The sequence below is a fragment of the Apis mellifera genome, linkage group LG14, assembly GCF_003254395.2.
Source record: "Apis mellifera strain DH4 linkage group LG14, Amel_HAv3.1, whole genome shotgun sequence".
NCBI lineage: Eukaryota > Metazoa > Arthropoda > Insecta > Hymenoptera > Apidae > Apis > Apis mellifera.
This window is the reverse complement of record NC_037651.1, coordinates 10,056,961-10,071,943: the sequence shown is the minus strand read 5'-3', so window position 1 is coordinate 10,071,943 and position 14,983 is coordinate 10,056,961. Positions and strand designations below refer to the sequence as shown.

At 40.8% G+C, this 14,983-nt stretch overlaps 4 protein-coding genes across 10 annotated transcripts; 2 read left to right on the top strand and 2 right to left on the bottom strand.

Annotated features, from left to right (window-relative positions):
- Positions 1–401: 401 nt before the first annotated feature.
- On the bottom strand, positions 402–13,754 carry LOC727254 (mitochondrial cardiolipin hydrolase). Of its 6 annotated transcripts, none has more exons than XR_003306047.1 (6): positions 13,629–13,754; positions 12,679–12,934; positions 12,404–12,588; positions 12,003–12,267; positions 1,129–1,467; positions 402–893 (listed from the first exon to the last, which is right to left on the bottom strand). XR_003306047.1 is itself a non-coding variant. In XM_016916152.2 (5 exons), the coding sequence occupies exons 1-4, from the start codon at positions 13,642–13,644 to the stop codon at positions 12,017–12,019; spliced, it is 708 nt and encodes a 235-aa protein (XP_016771641.1). In that variant the 5' UTR covers positions 13,645–13,754; the 3' UTR covers positions 402–893; positions 12,003–12,016. The 6 variants fall into 6 exon arrangements, 3 of the variants coding, with proteins under 3 accessions (XP_016771641.1, XP_016771642.1, XP_016771643.1); XR_003306048.1 differs by having other exon boundaries at positions 402–887; XR_003306049.1 differs by lacking the exon at positions 13,629–13,754 and adding an exon at positions 13,323–13,568.
- Positions 1,462–4,978, top strand: LOC102654676 (neurofilament heavy polypeptide). Its single transcript, XM_026445063.1, has 4 exons — positions 1,462–3,348; positions 3,417–4,382; positions 4,450–4,605; positions 4,681–4,978. The coding sequence occupies exons 1-4, from the start codon at positions 3,150–3,152 to the stop codon at positions 4,836–4,838; spliced, it is 1,479 nt and encodes a 492-aa protein (XP_026300848.1). The 5' UTR covers positions 1,462–3,149; the 3' UTR covers positions 4,839–4,978.
- LOC410562 (serine/threonine-protein kinase meng-po) lies at positions 5,218–10,270 on the top strand. 2 transcript variants are annotated; one of them, XM_006565680.3, is made up of 2 exons: positions 5,218–7,608; positions 7,747–10,270. In XM_006565680.3, exon 2 carries the CDS (start codon positions 7,747–7,749, stop codon positions 8,908–8,910), a length of 1,164 nt encoding a protein of 387 aa, XP_006565743.1. In that variant the 5' UTR covers positions 5,218–7,608; the 3' UTR covers positions 8,911–10,270. The 2 variants fall into 2 exon arrangements, with proteins under 2 accessions (XP_006565743.1, XP_394041.4); XM_394041.7 differs by having other exon boundaries at positions 5,221–6,290.
- Positions 13,667–14,925, bottom strand: LOC410561 (ciliogenesis and planar polarity effector 2). The gene is made up of 4 exons (XM_394040.7): positions 14,533–14,925; positions 14,190–14,455; positions 13,983–14,119; positions 13,667–13,896 (listed from the first exon to the last, which is right to left on the bottom strand). Exons 1-4 carry the CDS (start codon positions 14,627–14,629, stop codon positions 13,689–13,691), a joined length of 708 nt encoding a protein of 235 aa, XP_394040.3. The 5' UTR covers positions 14,630–14,925; the 3' UTR covers positions 13,667–13,688.
- Positions 14,926–14,983: the final 58 nt, after the last annotated feature.

The following is a 14,983-nucleotide window of genomic DNA, read 5'->3' as shown; positions in this document are numbered from 1 at the left end:
AATTTATTTCTATGAACGATTGCTTTACTCTCGCTTCGTCGTATTTCCAAAGACTGACAACGAAGAAAGGAAATAATTGATCGTGATAACGAATTTAAATTGAAATTATCGTTAATTCTCGAGTTTAACGTGTTTCGATCGAAGTCAATGCTGATTGAACGATATTTTCACGCGCATCTTCGAACAAGGTAGTTTTCGCCGTTACCGACCAGAGATAACCCAGAAACATTCGCAAAGGTAAACAATTATCGCGACATATCGTACAATATCGTTTAATCTCGTAATAATCTCTTCGCGATTTATTTTCTCATCAGCGACTAAAATAGACGCAATTAATGAAAAATTCATAGGCATAAATTAAATTATGTAACAGGTACGATAGAAAGGAATATGCGAAGAAATACAGCTCAAGGAAATTAGCGTATATTTTCCTGTAATCCATCGTATCTCTATCGGCTCGATAGATAATCGAATCGAGATTTAAATTTCACAATTTGACAAAATCTCTCGAAAGAACGAAAGAAGAAAAAAGTCGTTCAAACGCTCGATCGATCGAGTTTCGGTCGTTGATACAACTTTTCCAAAATCGGTACAGGGATACGTTTCTCGGCCAGATTTTTCGTTCCAGGAAGTTCGGTGGATAATTGAGAATTTTCAGACAGCGAATCTTGTCCGGTGGGCGGTAAAAGTTGATGAGAAACCAATTTCGACAAAGGTATGGCTTTCTCCTCTAGATTCTCCGTGCCTGGCAACGGCAACGAGATCATTTCCGTCTCTCTCGTTATTATATCTCGATCAGCGAAATCGACTCCAGACGTTCCATCAGTCGCTCGAACCGTTCCAGGAGCCGCTAAAGTTCCAACGACTCCGACAAACAACGTGACGATCTGTAACTATTCGAAAACACCCTGAATCCCTCTCACGTCTCTCGATCATTATTCAGCGTGGCCAAAACGCGCATCACTGACGAAAATCAACGTTCGCGTATTCGTGTTTCGAATAAGTGAACGAAAAGCGTCAGAATTTTTTTTTTTTTTTTTTGCAGCTATCGATCAGCTGCGATACAGAGCGAAAAGTTAACAAGTTGCCTCGCGTTTTGGCCGCGTTTTTTTCTCGATGCCTTCTTACCTCGATCATGTTCGCTCGAATAACCACGCTCGACTGTTCTCCTATCCACGATCGTACATTTATACGTATGTAAATATACACATATGTAGATATAGGATATACGTGGCGACACCGGTCCCGCAACGTGTAAAATCCACGTTTTATTTTGATGAGCCAAGCGGCTACGACACTCGCTCGAGGCGATATCCTCTCGTCGTGCAATTATTCCTTTTTTTTTTTTCTTTTTCCATCCGTACCTGTTTCGATATCCCCCCCCCCCCCAGAATTACTTTTATTCTCTTCCACGTCTCCCCGGCGAGAATTCGACCGCTCGTTCGCATGGAAATCCTCGAGAAGTTTCTGCGTAGGAAAAGTCGAGGAAAGATACGTACAAATCGCGGGAATAAGAATCGAAATTTATACACGTTCCACAATAAGAAGGTATCTCCTCGGGTATCGGAACGAAAATATATATGATCGGCACTATTGAAACAATAAGTGGGAATGCGTAATGTTTTGCGGGAATAATTTTCCACGTTATAAATATTATTTCGTCGAGGGGAAATAAATGATTGGGCGCGTGATCTCGCCGCGTTATTTATCTACAGATCGAGAAACTAAATCGAGGAGGGAGTCGGGAACGAGTTTATTATATTCTTCGAAATTTCGAAAAACGAAGAAAAGCGAGGAATCTTGGTTTCCTTCTCCCTCCTCCTCTCTCTCTCTTTATCGTTTAACACACGCCTACGCGCGAACGTAAGGAATAATCGAATCTACACGCCTACGCCTTTGTCCAACCCTCTCCGCTCCTTCTGCACCTTTTTAGGGTACAACGACATTCCCTCCGCGTGATACGTGACGGTTGCGTATCTTGCGACGGGCGCGTATATCTTAACGCGGCATAATAGGCGTAGCGTGCGGTCATCCGGAAAAAGTGACGTCACTTTATCCCTGTTCCAACCAATTAGCTCGCTATTATGGGCGAAGGCTTAGGTTGCACGCCACGACGCTCGTGAGTCGTAAAAACTCGGACAACGCGAAGCGGGGAAAAAGTGACGTCACGTATCCGTGTCCATGTACCTTGACATTTCTCCACCTCTTACCTCCAACTTCGCCGCTCTCGTTGTTCGAGAGGTGGAGGAGGATCGTTTACATCATCGCACGTATATACACGCACACATATACACACGGGGAACAAAAGAGGCAGGGGGAGAATTCGATCGACGTATTTTCAATGCGATTAAAAATAAACCTCTCCCCTCGCGCGCGTGCCTTATCTTCTCTCGCGCTTGGATTGCGACGCGACGCGACGCGACGCGACGCGTTGCTCTCTCGAATGGAAACAAATTACGTATTTCACGTAGAGGAGAGATTTTCATCGCTCGAAGCGTCCATTGACGGAGGAGGAGGGAGGGGGGGAGGCGACTCGTCAACACCGGGTCGCCATCAACACGTGGCAACCTGTTTGCAACCGACAGCTCGATCGATCGAGCCGAGTTCGGATGAGCGGCGAGGGGACGACCGTTAAACCGACGTTTCGTAACCGATCCGTTTTGTCGATCCGACGACAAACAAACGGGGACGCGGCGTCCTTTAACCCGGCGAATCCATAACCGAAATATACACGTTCGGTTCGAATGTGTATACGTGATCAGTGATGATCGAGATTTCGTTGGAACGCGGCGATTCGCGTTTTCCTCCTAATTTTTCTTAACACTTAATACGTTTGTTGAACGCGTCGCGGTGCCGGTTCCCCGCCCAATACTTGCACATTCGTGGTGGCACGACGTTCCACCGTCTTTTCATCTGGAAACGGAGAGAGAGAGAACCGAAAATACACGGTCGTAGGTTTGACGTAGAACGGTTTGCCGTTACGTGTATAAGCAACCGGATAAAATCGATCCTGTATTTGTTTCTTTTTGTCTCCACACTCTGGAAAATCCCTCCTCTTTAACACCTTCGATTCTCCTCCAGCTAAAATACCCAACCCCCCTCCTCCTTAAACTTGACATTCCTTTTTCGAATTTTCCCGAATTTTCGAGATGAGTCGGAAAAAGATGGTGGTTGTGGGAAGAGCGTCGCTCTCCTTTCCAACCCCGGACGGTATACTCGACGTGGATCAAATCCTCGACACGGATCCGTGGAAACAGATCGACAATTTCGTTCAACACAATTTCAGGCAGAACCTGTTGGACGAATTTAACGAACGGTTGAAACTGAATCCCACGATCGCGCCATCAGGTAAGGAGAAAAAATCCTCTCCCTTTCCTCCCTTTCGTTTATTTAACTCGTCGTATTAACGGGAGCAGAGAGTAAGAGCCCGGCAAAGAAGCAGGGGACGACGTCGTCGAGAACGCCCCGTAAAAGCGAGACGACGGCGGCGGCGGCTGCGAAGCCGAAGACGAACTTGGCAGGGAAATCGGCGGCGAAGGAGAAGAAAAGCGTTGATCGCTCGAAACCGAAGCTCGAGCCGAAAGGCAAAAAAGAGACAACGGGGAACAAAACGAAGGATGGAGGGAAAGAAGTCTCGAAGGGGAAGGAGAATGGAGGGAAAGAGGTTTCGAAGGGGAAGGAGAATGGAGGGAAAGAGGTTTCGAAGGGGAAGGAAGGAGGGGGTGGCAGCGTGAAGGGAGGAGGGAAGAAGCAGGCGAAGGAAAATAAATGCGAGAAACAAGCGTCGACCGGGTCGATGCAAAAATTGAATTCGGTGACGAGGAAAAATTCGATGTCGCGGAAGAGGAAGGAGAACGTCGTGGACGTCCGCGAAAAATCGATCAAGGGCGAAACGACGGAGAGGAAAAAGGATAAAGTAGGGGGGGAGGGGAACAAAAGTTCGACGAACGGCGTGGACGAGTCGAGAAGCTTGATTTCAATGTCGCAGCTTAAAACGAGCACGCCGAAACGTGGCAATCTTAGCGTTATTAGCAGTTCCGTTGGGAAGGAAAATGCTATGGCAAGGTGCAACGTTTCGGCGTCGAAAGGAGATTATTCCGTGAGGAGCAACGTCTCCGTGAAGAGGATGCAGTGCACGTCCACGTCCATTTGTGCAACGAATCATTCGAGCACAGATTCGAACAACAATAACAACGGAAGCAAGATCGAGAAGAAGAGTAAAGAAACGAGCGTGGCGAAACTCGAGCACAAAAGCACGATTTTGGAAAGGACGAAGGAGGAGGGAACGCTCGGGGGCAAGGAAATATCGAGGATATCGATGAATGAGAAGAAAACGCTGACGTTGAGTTGCAAAAAGCAGGATAAGAAAGAAGCGTCGGCAGGTAAGCGTGTTTTGCTTTTCCAGTTTCGTGTATTATCGTCGTTCGAATGATTTTTTTCGCTCGACAGAGAAGAAGATTGGAAAGTACGAGAAGCGTTTGCTCGAGCGGCGAGAGAGACGGCGGAAAAGGAACATAAAACGGCACGAAAGAAAAGCGGAGCAAGCCATGGAAGAGTTCAGCCATCACGTTACCCGCATCGTGAAAAAAATGGGTTATTTGTCGGGTATCGAAGCGTTTATTTGAAATATATAATCTTTACGACGACGATGATTATCCACTCGAAATTGTTTTCTTGCAGAATTCAGTTCGTGTTCCAGCAGCGAAGATGACGTTAGCAGTTATTCCGATTATTCCTACGATACTTATTCCGAATCCTCGAAAGGATCGTCTTACTATTATTCTTACTCTTCTCGTAGCTCGTGTTCTTGCAGCAGCTCGTCTACCACGTTTTTATAACCGAAGATTATTATTTCAAAACGCGTTTTAAATATACCGACCTCCTGTCTCCCCGTTTAAACTCTTAAGTTTACGAATGTGTTATTTATTTTTTTTTAATCGTATACAAATATATTGCGTGTAATAAAGAATTTACCGAACAACAACGAATAATAAATTCGAAACGAATTATTATTATCATCCTTTACTCCTCGATATTAATTCAAAATATTCCGCAGATAAAGATATCGTGCCGTTGACAAATCTAATGAATCGGGACGAAACAAGTTATACATCTTACACTGCCTAGATACTTACTTCTATCGTACCGGTTTTTGTCTATTTATATCTCTGATATTACCGTCGTTGCACTGGTATGTACGATCCATCCCTATGGACATCGTATACTTGACATACATGTTAAAAATACTTTCTGGTTTAAATTAAATTCCACCTCAAGAGTATGCATATCATTTGGCCATCGATAATACATATGTACATATATACAATATACATTATATACATAATATTATTCGGATTGTATCGGTTCGCGTGTCTCGAGATCTCACGCACGAGCATCATTCTCGTCAATGTGGCACGCGTATATATATATATATAAATATACGTACATCATAGTATCGAGGAACAACGAACTCGAGATCGTTACACGTGGTGACAAGAAAGAGCGGGACCATTTTATAAGAAATCGTTAATTCCAATGTCTTCGATACATCAAAGGTGGCCGTATTCGTCGAAAAGAAAGAAAGAAAATCTCTGTATATTTGATATTTCGCGAATATGCGTAATTAGCCTCGAATTTAACTCGATGATAATTTTTTTTTTCTTTTTTCGGATTACGCGAGATTTATCTTTAGGTTCGAACGAGGAGAAGGAGAAAGAGAGAAAAGAAAAAAAAAAATTCGCAAGGATGTTTGATCCTCGCATCGATGTTCCATATCTTTCCCGATCTACGTCTGCGCGTGTCGGCCGGGTCTATAAAAGCGACGCAGGGCGTCGCGACGGCTCCAGACGCGACATACGCGCATAACTGAAAATGTGACATCGAGGGAAGGACAGAGATTTTTATCGTTTTGACCATCGTTGACAGATTACGCGGAGAAATTTGTGTGAAAAGTCGGGAAGGAAAAGTCGAGGCCGTCGGCGGGGGATAATTGGCGACGGGACGAGGTTCGAATCGATCGTTTCGTTTTCTTTTTTTTTTTTTTTTCCGTGCGGTCGGATTCGTTTCAGTGAATACGGTACAATGTGAACATGTAGAACGTTCAAGGGACGTACGTATACAGAAGCAGAAAGAAGAAGAGGAGAAGGAGGAGGAGGAGGAGGAGGAAACGAGCGTTTCGTGAAAGTTGAAAAAAACTCGGTGAATTTTAATCGAAACTTGGAATTCTGTGCGTCGATTCAGCAGAGACACACCTTTCTATACGCTCGTTCGCAAGGATTACCGCAATCGTTGTAAGTCTATAAGAACAAATAATCGCGCTGTCCAACGTGCCAACGAATTAACCCTAACCCACGGTCTATCAAATAGTTCGGTCTACGAGTGCTCGTTGTCATCGATATTAATGGACACGGTTGTTGACAAGGATTGTGCGCAATGCAATTAAGATTTAACGAAGTGAGCACGATGAGATAAAAATTAATACGGTAATGAGAAGAGACATAATTCGATCCGTGCGTTTTTATTTCTTTTCTTCTCCTCTCCCCTCTTAGGTTTGTGGAAATTTCGTTCGTGACGCCCTTTTCCCTCCCTCTACCCCTTCTACCCCTCCTCTCAAAGTGTTGCGCGCAAAGGCATAAAGGGAAACGGGGTATTAATCGGTTCTCTAAATCCCTGACACGCGTCAAAATAGTTCCTGGTAAACAGAAATGTTTAAATATAAACGCGGGGCCGAAACTTTTGTCAGAGCGGACCGGCGAACGAGAGCCGGTCGGAACGGAATTAAGGGAAAAATAATCGGTTGTTAAATTCCGGGAAAATCGAAAAAGAGCGAGATTTACGTAAAAATAGAGACGCGTGCGAAATAAAATTCGGAGAAGAGATTATTTCGAGGGGAGGGGGGGAGGGGGGGGACGACAGCCACGGCTGGCAATAAAATTCAATTCTCGCGTCCGAGAAAAGTTTTTAAACATCGATTGTTTCTCGATACGAATCGACGTTTAAAAAAAAAGAATAAAAATAAAAAGTGTCTTTGAATCGAAACGAAACGAAGCTACGATAAATTTTTGCCACGACTTTTCGAATTTTTTTTTTTCTCCTTCTTTCTCTTCCTCTTCTTTTCAAACGGCGATGGAAATTTTTTGAAATTCGTAACATCGGGGACGAGAACGAACGATAAAGGAACGATTTGACGCGCGTTGCTGCAGCGAAATCCTTGCTATTGATCTAGGCAGCTCAAAAGGTCCTGGGTTCACCCGCCCAACCTCCACCACCGTTCTCCCCTCGCCTCTCCGCCTTGTATTTAGTCCTTCGCCTACACGCTCTATCGGGGACGCGATCATCCCTCCCCGAAATTTTCTTCCGTTTTAATCGAAAGTAAAGTAATTTAATCGAAAGAAAAAAATTAATCAATCTGAAACGAATCTTCGATCTCGAAGATACGATTCGAAAGGAAATGATAAGTTTGGACGAGCAAGGGCAAGGGCGATTCTTACAAATGGCAGGAGAGAGGGAGAGGGAGAGCGATGCCCTCCGCGATACAAAGCGCGTTAAACGCGTTTCACGCTTGATCGGCCGTTCGTAAGGAACGGAGGCGTCGTGGTTGGCGCTTACGTAAGTATCGTTTTAACCGGATGAGAAAAGTTTTCGCGATGATCGAAGGATTGACGAGCACGAGTACGCGGCGTGTTGGAAGAATTTGAAAAGCTTCGAGAGGAAAGGATGGTAGAATGAATCGGTTTTTCGTTTCAGATGAAACTTCACGAGAAAAAGGAGTCCGGGATACACAGAGTGCAGGAGATCCCTTTGGAGGAATTGGAGCTCTCGAAAGAGTACGAGGTGGAGAAGACCCTCGGCGAGGGGAGTTTCGCCAAGGTGTTGTTGGCCACCCATCGAGCCACGCGAACGAGGGTCGTTCTGAAAGCCGTCCACCAGGAGCTGACCACGGAGAAGGACTTTTTCCGCGAGTTCCACTACTCGTACCACCTGAGCCCGCATCCGAGCATCCTGTGCTCGTACGCGGTCGCGTTCAAGGCGGACAAGTGTTTCGTGTTCGCCCAGGAGTACGCCCCTTACGGGGATCTTGCGGGGAACGTGAGGGCGGGGGGCTTGAGCGAGGAAGCTTGCAAAAGGATCGCGAGCCAGCTTTGCTCCGCCCTCGACTTCATCCACTCGAAGCAGCTCGCCCATCGGGACATCAAGTTGGAGAACGTGCTCGTGTTCGCCCTCGACATGTCCAAGATCAAGCTGTGCGACTTCGGGTGCACGAGGCGGGAGGGGACCCTGGTCAACAAGATCAGATGCACCTGGCTGCCGTTCCAACCGCCCGAGATCTACGAGATAGTGAAGAACGAGAGGTACGCGTGCAAGAGGAGCGCCGATTGCTGGCAATTCGGGATCGTGCTGTTCGTCTGCCTGACCGGGAATCCGCCGTGGCAGACGGCAGACCTCATACAGGATCCCGAGTACTCGGCCTTCCAAAGATGGTTGAAGAGGAGGACGACCAAAGTGCCGCCCTCGTTCAGGCGGTTCACGCCCAGGCTGCTGCGATACTTCAGGAGGACGTTCGAGCACAAGCCCGAGAAGAGGCCGCACGTGACCGAGATCAACAAGTACTTGAAGGACTCGTGGTGCGTGAACAAGATCAGCCACAGCGCCACGTCCACGTTGGTGGACGCGAGCGAGGGCGTAGCGAGGAGGGCGGACAGTTTGCTGTACCTCGACACGATCCTCGACGATCAGCGGAACGTGGACGAGAACAAGAACAAGCTGAGGAAGCTTCTGAACAGTTACGGGCTCGAGACGACCATCGATCAGAAGGTCGTCACGAAGAGGATCTGGGAGTGGGTGATGCAGTGCGACTCGAACATAGGCGAGCCGGCGTTCGTTGGTAGCCTCGGGACAGAGGGTATGTGAGGGATGGTCAAAGCTTCTAGCGAACCTTGCCTTAGAAGCGAACGTCAGAAACGAAAGTATAGTTTCGGTGGGTTCGACGCTGCCCGCGAGGGAAACGCGCAGCCCTCTTCGCCAACGCGTGCCAAGCCAACGTTCGAAAGGACGGCCATCGATTCACCTTCGATCCTTCATTAGAAAGAAGAGGAAAAGTGACGTCCCTTCGTCGTGGCTCCCGTCGTCCACTCTCGCCTTCCACTTTACGAAATTTCGAACGCTTTACCGTGAACATGGACGTGAAAACGTGTGATAACTCCCTCATTCCTCCCCTATCCCTCCACCCAATAACTCACGCTCTCACCTACTCCATCTTTCTCCGATCCACGTCCTCATTTCCCTCGCTGCATCAATCTTCTCTACGAGCGGACCAATTATCGAATGTACGCGTACGTATTCGTTATCGCGTGCAAACATCTTTCGTACGCTTCCTCCTGCGAAGGGAAGACTCCTCGAGAAGAGTCGAGAATTGCCTAAAGACTGTACGAAAAAAAAAAAGAGAGAGAGAGAGAGAGAAAAAGTTGAGTGCGAGATGAATGCGAGATTAGATAACACAGGGGCGAAAATCCTGAATACGAAACGAATGTGATAGAAAAAAAAAGAAAAAAAAAGAAAAAAAAAGAAAAAAAAAGAAAACTCGTTAAGACTGGGACGAATGCGAGCGTAAATGCGAAATCGGTGTTTTTCGGTGTCGACTATAGAGACAATAACTGACTGCGGATTTCCTAATAATTTATTACGTTACGATAATTATTATAATAATAATTTAACACGGTAACAGGTAGAGATCACTACGTACGAGGCCTTGCGTGAAATCGAGGATTTCGTTCCATCGTTAAGAGGAAACAAACGTTCTAAACGTTTCTTACGCGAAGAATTTGGAGCGAAAAAATTTTGGAAAAGAAGAAAAAAAACTCGAATAGAGATTAATTCGGTATTTAGCGTCGTTAAGCGATATAGCGTATGCATAAACATAGCGCGCATATATTCTTTTAGCAATTTATCGGTAGAAGGAGAGAACATATAGAAATCGATCGTTGATGGATACAACAGAATTTTGGTAGAGCCACCTTACCACGAAACAGCAGGCTGTAAACGCGCAGTGACGCGTATTCTTCCCTATGCGAGATTTGTAATTGTAACAATAAGATTGTATCATACGTAGAATCAAGAGACATTGCTAGAAACGAGGAAGAGGAAGGGAAAACAAGAAGGGAAGAAATATGCGACGAAACAACAAAATATGCGTTGGGCCTCCGTTATCGCGAAACAATGTTTTCTATATAAATGATATCGAAATAAACGCATTAAATATAAATAATTGCAACATAGTCTATGATAGTATTCTCTCGAGTCAGTATCCTCTCTTTTTCAAAAATCTTTTGAGAAAAAACTGATGAAACTTATTATTATTCTTTCGTAGCGAAAGAAAGAAAGGAGAAACCGTTCGAAAAACTTCGTTCGACGAACGAAACTGATTCGAACCGAATTTATTTCCTTCGAGGAAAAAAGAGTTATCAAAATATGTCTGACTTTTACATTCGTATATTTCCGCGATGTTTTTTAATTACGAGCGAAACATCTACTGCAGATATATATATATTTAAATACGTGAAACATTTTTCTTTCTTCTTGTCCTTCAATCTCGCGTCTCAAATGGAAAAGAGAGCAACTAAAAAGGACCATCGAGGAATACTTGACCTTTGACCTTTTTTCTTTTCCTTTTCCCGAATCCGCGAGTTTCGCAGCCATCGCGAACGTGCTACTTGTCCGATTTGACACACCCTTGACCTGCGAGACACCTATTTTTCTAGAGTTGTCGACTTATTTTCTATATATCTAATCGTCCAGTTCTTCAGAAAGCGAGCAAAATCACGTATTCCGTTTTCTCGACAAGGAGTAAACAAAAATAATTAAAAATATCGAGCATTTTTCACGAGCATCGAAATCTGAATTTATAAATGTGCGTTTAACGTTTGCACGGATTTCATCGAACGTCCGTAATCTGTTGGTGTTAAAAGTGAAATCGCAAAATTTATTATACGATTTTAGAGAAGAGCGAAAGATTCGGGGAATCGTTGACGATAATATTTCGAAAATATTACCGATTCGTTTATCGAGACGTAAACAAAATAATAATTTTGCTAGAAAAATTTTCGTAAATATTATTACGTATCTATTATTGATATAAGAAGAGGTAGATTAAGAAACGTCAAAACTTCTACCACTACTACTATTACTACTATTACCACTACTAACGTGTATTCCGCCTTTTATCCGTATACGATGGGATATTTTGGGTTTGCGCGCTACTATTTCCGCGCATCGCGCGTTTATTCCGAATCGTTTGCTTTCCCAAGTTACGTACTTCTACCAACATGCGAACATATCTACCTCGTGTGAAAACATGCGTACGTCTATATGTACAGCTATAATAATATAGAATGAGAAAAAAATCGCGATAGAAAAATATACTCGAATCTATGATATAAATATAAATATTCTTCTCGTCACGCTAGGTATAACGATTCATGGTTGTAAATAAATAATGTGAACAATTTTAACAAATTATTAAAAGCATAAGCGTGTAAGCGTATAACATTGCGATAATAGTGAGACCGTGAATTTGGAAACAGAAGAGAGGAAGAGAAAGAAAGTCGAGGCAGCGGACGGCTCGTCGCCGAGTATCCCGTCATCGATCCTCCGGTCCAACAGCCCGACGTCTATTTTCATACAGGCTAACCTATTTATATGTACGGACAATGTTCCACTTTTATCGGCCGATGAGAACAGCAAGCAACCGCGCGTCACATCGTGTCGGAACTCGATATATCGCGTAGATAGCTCTTCAGAGTACCGAACAAATCTGCATCGTGCTATTTCACGAGTTAACTGGTACCACGTGCTTATATACATTATACTTATATGCCCCCTACTGCTAACACGCCTTCACGTTTTACGATCTCCCTTTTGATTTCTTGACGTCAAAGAAGCGCTCTCGGAACGATAACGTTGAGTATCAGGAAGAAAGATTTTTAAAAGTGAAACGACTTACTTACCAAATTACAAGTTGTTATTTTACTGAAAACTCCGCTGGACATTCTATATTTTCCTGCGAGTTTGGGAATGTCTTCCATAGCCTGTCAAATTCATCGATGAATGGCTTCACTAACGAATGTTGATTAGTCACTATTACGTGATCGAAATTCCCAAAAAAAGCAGACATTGTCCAATTCGTGCTACCAGTGATTAATATATCATTATCCACGATCGCGAACTTATGATGCATTAAACCAACGTAATATTCTAATCTAATTGTGATCCCTAAAACGCAAATAATTTCAAAATTCTAAGAAAAAGATTAATTTAAATATCGTTAATAATAAAGTATTGAAAGTTATTGAAAGTGTATCTAATGTATATAATGATAATAAATATGCAATAATCATTTTTCACATACCATTCCTATAAAATAAAGCCGTTTGAGCGGCCTCATTGCAAGCCATACTTCGATCCATTATTATTCGAACAAGTACTCCCCGTTTATGCGCGTTTACGATTGCATTTGATAACAATTGACAAGTTAACATGTACATACAAATATCTAAACTTTCTTTCGCTCGGTTTATATAATTTTCCAACTTTCTATAAATATCATTCACCGTTTGTTAAAAAATATATAATATCGATAATATTTATTCATAATTCGATAAGCGATCGTATTATATGTATTACCTCAAATATTGAACAGAACAAGTGTCTTTCAGACAAATCTCTTTATTAGTTAAGTGTGTTCGACAAAAACTAGATTCTTTTGTAAAAAACATCACCTCTGAAATGTCTTGTTTCGATTCATGAATATTTGTTTTCAAATCTTTGCAAGTGCTTCTAGATTTAATCCATAGGTTATGAACTTTTTTGTACAAATACCAAATGATTTCCGATGCAAAAATTATTCCCCCTACTAGGAAAATTTTATTGTTTTTCATTTCTAGAATAAAAGTTTCAAATATATTTATATAATCGGAAATAACAATGAAATTATATTAAATTTGATAATTAATAATTATATATATGTATGTATGTATATACACATATACATACATATATATATTTTCTTTTCGATGTTTTTTATTGGTTTAGGTATATGTATGAATCACGAGACATTCTAAATATATAAATATATATAATGGACATAAGAAACAAATTAAAATGGTTTTGTAACTGATAAAAAAAAAAAGACTATTAAAAATAAACAATTAATAAAATACGAATGCTGTGTTCCAAAATATTTAACCTAAAATATAATCGATTCAAATTATAATGCAAATTAAATAGCAATTATAAATCTCTAATATAATAAATATAACACAACACACCTGCGCATATACTTTTTAAGATCTTTAATTAATTCTAATTTTTTGCTTTAAAAACAAATAATTGAATCAATAGATAGCTAACTTTACCGCCACTACGAAACGTTTAACTCTTGTGAAGTTGTCTTTCAGTACTGAAAACGGTTTAATTTTACATACTAGATCTATCTAGATACTTTCTGGATATTTTATATTAAGAATGTTTCTTACTCTGCTAGAAATGTGTCACAATTACTATTTTAATAAAAGAAATCAATTTTTATATAAAAATTGATATAAAAAAAAAAAAAAAAATTATTAAATGTTTACCTTTATTAAATATCATTAAAGATTTCTTAAAAATACTGTAAAAATATATAGAAAGATTTGTTAGTTTTGTCCCATTTGTTTAGATATAAATTCTTTATCTCTATTCCAAAGAATATTACATATAGTATTTAGCTGATAAGAACAGTCAAACACTTCAGATCTTATAGGAAATTTATTAATATCAATTCTAATAACTTTAACTTTCCATTTGTCTTCAAATTCTTTTATCCGTGCATCTTCTATTGTAGAACTGGACCATGGTTTAAATCTATAATATTTTAAAATTTAGTTAAATATTTTCACCACATAGGAAAGAAAAAAATCTATCTATATAATATCTATATAATAAATTACTTTGTTCCTATTACTATATTTGCCGGTTTCTCTTTTATGGCTGTCATAGTATTCATCAAATATGGTACATCATTAAATCCTGTTGCATCATCAAAAGAAAATACGGAACATATAGCATCTACTTTGTCTTTGCATGCCTATAAATTTAAATAATGCGATTCTTTAATATTGTATTCCCTTATAGTTATATTATTATATTTTACATACAGGCAATATGTGATTATATTTTTTAATGCTTGCTTCTGAAGTATCCCAAAATTGTAATTTAAACAATACAACTTTATCCCATATCTTAACTGGCCAAAATACATTTGTCTTTTTTATTCCATTAGTTTCAGTATAAGTATTAGATTCTAATATTCCAGCAAGTCGAGCTACAACAGCAGTTTTTCCTACTCCAGATCTTCCAATCATAAAAATTTTATATGTAACTTCTTCAATCGAAGAAGGTAAAGGTGGTCTTTCAAGAATACCTAAGACATTTTATATATATAGATAAATCAATAAATATACATAATAACGAAGAGTTTATTTAATTATCATTCTTTACCATAAAATCTTCTTTTCTTAGATGTGTTTATATAAAAATGATGCATCAATGATTCTCCCTCAACTGAATGCAACCAATTTACGTTTATTGCTGTCATGAAAAGGTTTATAGAAAAAACCAAAAAATGAAATTTAATAAATTTCCTATAAATATTGGCTATTATAGCTACGATGATTACGATTACAAAAACTGCTACATATTTTGCAAGTTATCATGTAATAATTGTTGTTTTAAAATTTGAATGTTTGAATGAAATTCAATTAAAAAGATAAAAGAAACTCAAATAAAAAATTTTTCTTTTATCATAGATGATTTTATCAATTAAAGTATAATTTTTATAAAAGTCACTTTTCTTTTCATGAATTCTGATAAATGATATATTCCAACAAGTATGACAACTTTATCTCACAAATTTGCATGGTATTGGCGGTTCTTGTGAATTTCATGTACA